Genomic DNA, 8,373 nt, shown 5'->3' on the forward strand with positions numbered 1-8,373 from the left:
ATATAAATAATTTTATGCACATCTAATATATATATATATAATACAAATATATATTTTATTATATATTATATTTATATATTTATTTAATATATATATATATGTATATAATATTTTATATTATATATAATAAAATGTAATATATAAGTAATTATATAGACACACACAGTAGTATAAAATATATATTATATTTATAAATAACATATATTTTATATTATATATGTATTTAGAGTTGAGTTCTGCGAAGAGCTGTTAAAATTAAAAAGTACCCAAGAACCAAAGAGAAGGATTTATTAGGCAGGATTTATTGGGAACCAGCACTGTCTCAATATAACTGTGATCTGTTGTTGTTGATGATGATGATGATGATGTTATATGTGGGGAATACCTGGTTTATCTGCTTTCTCTTTTACTGTTTGTTGTTGATTCATGCTCAGCAAGAGATTCTGGACCAGGCAGCCGCTATTTATCTTATTGTTTGTAGACGGATGCACATAATTTTCTTTCAGAACTCAAATTGTGTGTCTTGCATTTTGTGTAACACAAACATCTCCCCTTTTCATCTTCCCTGTTCCTATATACTCCAGCTAGTAAGAAGAAAAGGAAGAAAACAGGATGGCTGGGCATGAAAAGACTTCGTAAAAATAAGCTTTTTTAAACTGAGGTATGTTTGTATTTTTCACATTTTTAGATTGTTAAGATTTTTATTAGATTACACTTTCTATTATATCTTACCTGGAAACTTCAGATAGATAGGCTTTTTGTTCATACATAAGCATGTATACAAATGCTAACACACATAAATGCTGTCACCCAGTAACTGTCGTTACTCATCTTTTCTTATTTCCGAGAGTTAGCGATTCTCACAATGGCGTAACAATTATATTCAAAATAAAATGCAACCCCAGTTTTGTGAAACACATCTTTATTTTTATTTAATTGAGAATGATTCACACAGCAAAATTTAATACAAGGTTTGTGTAAGTGGGAACTTAAGGTTCCTTCCATGGGGCTTCTCTTTCCTTTGCAAACATAACTCGTGCCCCTGTGGTTCCTACACAACAAACGTTTGTTTTGAATGGGTTTTTGTGTGTGTTGGAAGGCATACTTGATAAATTGCTTCCTCGTTGTTCAGTTCACAACAAGAATTTGGAAATAGTATAGTTAAACAGACAAAGCATCTTTAAAATTAACCCAAATATTGGAGGTTTTCCATTAAAACATTGCTTCTTTTATTCAGCATGTCATACCCGATGCCACCCTTTGAACAAAAATGCACATTAAATAACAATTACTGAGTAATATAAATTGCACTTTGTTCCCTTAAGCCTTGTTTCCCAAATATCAGCAAGCACCAAGAATACCTTTGAGTCTCAGTGTGTGGTTTATGCCGGTTAATATCTGAAATCCAAGTGAAAGGGTTGTGTGTGTTTTTCCCCCTTCAAATGAAATGAAATCTCACAACACACGCTCACACACGCTTTAGCAAAACGCTAAGGACAATACCATAATTCTCACTGCAAAGTTAGGTATCAAATATACTATACGTTGATTCCTTTTCAATCCCCTTTCAGAGACGCTGATCCTAAACACACTTCATTTGACTGAATGTGAGTTCTACATAAGTGTATCGAGCATCAATGCAAAGTATGCTTACTCAGAATGAAGTTAATCAGAAATCAGCAGATCCTGGAGCTTGGTTCACAAATCGGTTAAGTCAGTTCAGACATTTTTGTTCTCTTTTAATCAGTCCCCTTGAACCAGACTGGTGCAGATTCTTTGGATCATTGCATCCCTTAATGCATCCATTCTTACTCTAGAGACCCAATATGCTATTTAGGACAGAAAACTCCTTTTTAGATTTTAGAGTCTTCCAGTGAAAATGGATTGGCAGCTTCCAGCCAAACAAAATAATGCCACAATTAATTGGTGCAAGTTGCGGTGTGTGTATGTGTCTTCAAAGTCGCTTGTTAACATTGGCAATCTCATTAATTCCATAGGGTTTTCTTAAGCAAGGAATACTCCGAGGTGGTTTTCCCAGTTCCTTCCTCTGAAACAGAGCCTGCAGCATCTGGTACTTGTTAGTGGTCTCCCTTCCAAATACTAACCAGAGCTGACCCTGCTTGGTTTCCAAGATCAGATGGGATCTGATGCCTTTAGGGTATTTAGGCCAGTCATGCACTGTTTGCTGTTTATTGTTTGTTGTTGTGTGTCTTCAAGTCGTTTCCTACTTATGGCGACCCTATGGTACCCCTATCATAGGGTTTTCTGGGCAAGTTTCTTCAGAGAGGGTTTACCATTGCCATCCTCTAAGGCTGAGAAAGTGTGACTTGCCCAAGGTCAGTCACCCAGTGGGTTTTATGACCAAGCTGGGATTCGAACCCTGCTCTCCCAGCGTCCAACTTCACTGCTCAAATCACTACATTATTATTATTATCTGACAAATCCAGGGAAGGCTAATCTGTGAAATGGCCCACATTAGCTATAATAATTAGAGATACCATTATTCTGTTCAGAAATGGCATCCTTCTGATTATAGGATATTGTGGTCAAAGAACAGAAAATGGCCACTATTTTCATATCCTGGAGCTGTGAGCTTCCTTGAGGCATCTGGGCTGGCTGTTGATGAAGACAAAATGCCCGCTCAAATGGACTTTTGGTCTGGGCCATCCAAACGCTGAGTTCTGGTCCCTACACTGAATGCTGGGATGTTGGCACAGGGCAGGGATGAGGAGTAAGAACCCCTGTGTTGCCTTTTCCTGGGCTGCTATTGCTGCAAATTTTTAAAGGGTGAATTTACCCTTCCAAGCTGATGATTCTGTAAAGCTAAAATCAGAATTTGAGTGAGATTAATAGTAAGAAGGAGGGGAAAAAGGAAACAAATAACTGGATTAAATAGGAGTTCAAGTTTTTCCAGAGGTTTCTCACCATGGGTAGAAATCAATACAGTTTGGCATATCCTTTGTTAGGGAAATGAGAAACAATACATCGCCATGAGAACTAATAGAAGTTGTAGCATCCCTGGGATCTGAGAGTTGTAATCCAATGTACCTGGAGGACACAGGGAAAGCTTAGGATCACAACCCATGTCTCTGTGCATCTCAAGAAGTGGACCAAGTCTACAAAAGCTCATGCTACAATGTCTTTTGCTCAGTTATTAGTCTCAAGGGTGCTGCAAGATCCCTTTGCTATATGCCAGACTGACACGGCAGTGTCTCTGAATTCAACCCAAGCAGTGTAAATCCTATGCCAGGAGTAATTTAACAACTGAATGCTCAACAAAACATTTTACAAGAAGGTGGTTCAGGCATTTCATTCCCCGACCCAACAACTTACATCCAAAGTGAGAAAACAATCAAAATTCAATAGAAGGAGGTGAGTACTTATATCACAAACTTGGTCTCCACTGATGTTAACTTATGCCTATTAAGGGGATGCTTTTTGAATCCGATTGTTAATTAGCAGTGCTAGAAAGGCAGATTTGGAAAAAGGACGGTTGCAAATACACACAGATGTACAGAAATAGTTCAGAGGCAGTTTTGTCTCCCTTTAACCCACATAGCACTAATATGTATTCCAAAAGCAATGGGAAATGAGAGCCTGAACCTACGTCAGAAACTTGCCGGCTTCTGCATGCACTTGGAGCTACGTTACAAGACACGAGTTTATGTTGGTACACACACTTTCTGTTTCTACCAGAAAGGACAGAAAAAGGAAACAAACAACTGGATTAAATAGGAGTTCAAGTTTCTCCAGAGGTTTCTCACCATGGGTAGAAATCAATACAGTTTGGTGGTTCTGACTTTTGATGCGTGGAAGAGCTTTCAGTTCCAAGATTGCCAGGCAAAACGTTTTGTACAGTGAGGAGATTGTAGAGGAGGACACTACAATCAAGGCTGACTTGGATGAAATGGAGCTCCCTGGTTCTGGACAGTGAAATAGCTTGGGAATTCTGGGGGAAGGTGTCCAGGGAAAGTCAGAGGGCTTCTGTGGAGGAGATTTCCAGTGCATTTTGACGGGAGTCCAGCTTGCAAGTTGAGCGGCAAAGTGTGATGGTGCCTCTGAGACAAGAAGTAACTTGCCTGGCCTGCTACAAAATTAAGAGAACAGGAGTCCAGATGGTCCGGTCCAGAGAGGCTGCAGGGTATGGCCGAAGCCAACATGGTTGCGGCAACATGTTGGTGGTTCCCATAAGAACGCTCTACTCCATCAGTCTGTCTCTGCAACCCTGGAGGAGTCATGGCTTGGTATGGGAACATTGAAGAGAAGGAGCTGGGGTGATGGTGACCCAAGAAAGTTGAGGGGGTCCCATAGAGAGGAGGAAGGGGCCAGTAGAAGGACCCAGTAAGTGTCATGCCGGATGACGCCAGCCGAGCTCCTCTCCTGATGGCCAGCTTGGCTCGGGATCCAGGGGACCTTCTCCTCAGCTTCCCGGTGGCACCTCCAATGAAGACGTCCTCCTCGCTGGACGGGTCCAACATCCAGTAGTTGCCTTTGCCGGGGTCATCGTAGTGCCGGGGCACTTTGACGAAGCATTTGTTGAGGCTGAGGTTGTGTCGGATGGAGTTTTGCCACCCTTGCTTGTTTTCTTTGTAGTAAGGGAAGTTCCCCATGATAAACTCGTAGATGCCATTGAGCGTGAGCCGCTTCTCAGGGCTCTGACGGATGGCCATCATGATCAAGGCGTTGTAGCTGAAAGGCGGCTTCTCGTGTTTCCCTCGCCTTTCCCCTGGAAGAAGATCCTCTTTGCTCAAACTCTGGTGCTCTTCCACGGAGGCTGCTCTGGCCGCCAGGGTCTCCTCTTCCCCGAGTGGTGATGACAGAGCTCCCGGGGGGACATTGCTTGAGACCACGTCTTGGAGGAGGTTGGTGATGCTGAAGGGAGATTTCAGAACCCAGCTGTTTTCTTTTAACCCTTCCATTGCTGGCGAGAGATGGAATCAATGTGGCTGAGTCTTCTTGGGTCCAGAGTCAACAGTCCCAGCTAACCTGTCCAGCAAATCCACTGGAGATTTTTTTGCATGAAGATGGACCGGAGTAACCGCTCCCAGGTCGGCCAATGCCATTGCCACCACCAGGCTCCCTCGCTTTTTAGCCAATCAAGTTGGCCAACCTTCTTGCTTTCTAGCCAATCCCATCTTGACAACTTTGCTGTCCACGCCTACTCTTCTCGTGTTTGTCCAGGAGCCTTGGGATGGAGCGCATTGCTCTCAAGACCAAAGAGAACATCACACTCTGGTGAGATAACATTGATCTGATCCAGGAAGAAGAGTACTGGAATGGTCTATAGGCCAGAACTTGGTACAATGGAAATGAGCATTCATCCTTCATTGGACCACCCAAATGATACTGATGTTGTTGTGTGCCTTCAAGTCATTTTCGACCTGTGGCGATCCTAAGGCAAACCTATTGTGCGTTTCTTTTTGGCAAGATTTGTTCAGAAGGAGGTTTGCCATTGCCTTCCCCTGACGCTCATGTATGACTTGCCCAAGGTGACCCACTGGGTTTTATGGCTGAATGGGGAACCAAACCCTGGTTTCCAGAATCATAGTCTAACACTCAAACTACTATGCCACACTGTCTCTATTACTATACAATGTATTGCCATCTCTGGGACTCTATTGGTTTACTGCAACTATGATCAATTTCCTCTCCTCCTCCTCCTCCTCCCTTAAAATGTACATAAGTGATCTTGCCTAGATTTTAAATGCACCATATAGCATTTAGAATCTAAAATTCTAGGCTGGATGCAGATTTAAATCAAAGTTTTTATCAATCAAAGCATTTCCTCTTTGAATCTAGACTACTAGACTGTATTCTCTCGTCTTGCTTAGAGTTCATTAATTCGATTTTAAAGGATTAGGAATAAAGAGGGGGGGATTAAACTCATTTCTTTTCATCACTGCTTCTAGTCGTTTCTTTGCGTACCAAGAAGACGTTTAGAAACATCGAAGTCACTATCCCTGGATGTCTTTTCCAGCAAAGTTGAGCAAGTCTTTGATACTAATACATACCCTCCAGCATTTCATAGATTAAAACCATGGCATGTGTGGCCAAGCAACATCAGAATGTGGTCAAGATGGAAAACGTTAGTTATGAGGAAGATCACATAATCTAGGGCAAGCTTAAGCAGTTTGCTTTTGCTTGAGGTCTATACAGGGAAGAGCAAGATTCTGCTTTGCTGAGTTAATTGAGTCCAAACGATTTTTGCACTTTTGACTCGGTTTGCGACAACTGAAGTAAGCTGAGGACAAAGTGGGAAAGTGGGAAGAGCAGACAGAAACTGGGACATTTCGAAAGCGGCGTTAAAAAGTGGGACAAACAAGTTTAATCGGGACTGTACCCGCCAAATCAGAACAGCTGGAAGGGATACTAATAAGGATATATTTAATTTGGTTGGATATTTCATTGCATAGTTAGGCACAGACAGTCGCACACACATGTGTGGGTACACAATGCCAATCTCGTTTAAGATATATAATGGGTCTTATAAAAAGGGCTTTAAAAATCAAGACTGTGTGTCATCCCGTTTCTGTTGTCTGAGCCTCAAGGGACAGATTGAATCAATTTTGCAAAGTGACACCCGCACCCCTGCCATAAAACATGGTGAATAATTCATGGCATGAAATCCATCCATGTTACACTTCCCCAAGAAGTACGTATCAAAATTTATAGAGTACTGTACTTTAAAAATTGGCTTTTAAAATATGAGAATGTTTCCTTTTGGGGAAAAAAATCTTTATGTTTAAATATTTTTAAAACCTTGGTTCACTCTCTAAAAAACAGATATAAACAAAATACAAATCTGGAACAGGACGTTCATATAATACACTCAAATATTAGCATAAATCCAGCTCAAAACAGAATAGGATTAAAAATCACTTATGATATAGCAGCATTTGCGAAAATAATATATTGGAAGTGGTACCAAAAAAGGCAGATTTTGGACATCATCCGTTAGTTACAAATGCACAGCCAAGTTACATTTAAACAGTCCTGCAACTATGTACTGTTTAGGATGAATAACTCCAAACATTTCCACTCAAAACCCTCTTTTGAAATGTTCTTGACATCCTTTAAAACAACTTTAAACAGCAACATCGTCACATTAATGCTCAAGTGTTTAAAGAAAATAGTCATTAAACTTTGTCTTCTTTAAAGGCAATCTTTCATTTAAAAATGTACTGCAACCAAATAGATGGGTCAGCAAGCAGTCCTTGTTAACTCGCGATGAATTACTTGTTGGTATCAGACAACATAGCAAAACGCTTTTTAAAAGTGCAATGTTTCAGTTCTGATAAAGAGTTACTGAGTCCATAAATCTGACTGACCTGATCCCACAATGAATGTCCCAGCATTTTGAAGACAGTCTCCCTGCCACCATCCTTGGAAGAAGTCTTGCAAACAAAAGGCTAGGATGAAATAGCCGAGGTTCTTTATACGCACCTCTGGAGTGCGCCTTCCAAGCAACACATTTACATCGCAAGACATTGCAACTCCCTATGTATTTGAAGCTACCCATATGGCCTTACGCCCGCATGCAAAACCAAAGGTGACGCTTGCAATATATATTTCTGTAACAACTGATTGCAAAATACAGTACGTTTTGGTTGACGGACCTGAATCTTGCAATTTGTATTTTGTGCAGTTTGGCTAGGCCAATAAAGCCATCCCTGTTTTGTGGTTTTTGCATGTTATACCCCTGGATATGACTTGGAAAATGTGATATTTTCCATTTTCTCCATGCACATCTGAATTATTTTTAATGGCAAAGAAGCCTGAGATTATAAAATGGCATTTTAGACTGCTTTGACTGTTGTGTTTTTTAAGCAAACTTTAAAGGTATTGCTTTTTAACAAACACTTGTAGAAATACATTTTTATACTGTAACCTGTTTGTAAATGCTTGCAAGCGTTTCCCACAGATTTAACACTCGTTCTTAATCAATTTCAAATGGATCGAGGTCTCTCTTTGCCTTGTTCATTTTCAATGCAGTTTAATACTGGAATGGTTTGCTCACCTTGCTTTGGAAATTCCTTAACTGAAAGATAGATAGATAGATAGATAGATAGATAGATAGATAGATAATAGTTTATTCATATTTCCCGCCTCTCCCAGTTGGATTACAGCCTAAAATACATCCAAAAACAGTCAATAAAACACATCAGCAATAATAATTTTAGTTAAAAACCAATGCTTTCATTAATAACAGCAGTAATAGAAATTATAGGACAATCATAGTCAAAGGATGGTTTAATTCTCTTGTAAAAGAATTGTGGTAGAAGAAATTGTACTGTTAATAATCCAACCTGCAAGTCAGAATTATCTATCTATCTATCTATCTATCTATCTATCTATCTATCTATCTATCTATCT

The 8,373-nt window shown here is 40.1% G+C and overlaps 1 protein-coding gene across 1 annotated transcript; it reads right to left on the reverse strand.

Annotated features, from left to right (window-relative positions):
• Nucleotides 1–3,887: 3,887 nt before the first annotated feature.
• LOC121915557 (forkhead box protein G1-like) lies at nt 3,888–4,919 on the reverse strand. Its single transcript, XM_042439882.1, has one exon. It carries the CDS (start codon nt 4,917–4,919, stop codon nt 3,888–3,890), a length of 1,032 nt encoding a protein of 343 aa, XP_042295816.1.
• Nucleotides 4,920–8,373: the final 3,454 nt, after the last annotated feature.

Source organism: Sceloporus undulatus, chromosome 9 (assembly GCF_019175285.1).
Source record: "Sceloporus undulatus isolate JIND9_A2432 ecotype Alabama chromosome 9, SceUnd_v1.1, whole genome shotgun sequence".
Lineage (NCBI taxonomy): Eukaryota > Metazoa > Chordata > Lepidosauria > Squamata > Phrynosomatidae > Sceloporus > Sceloporus undulatus.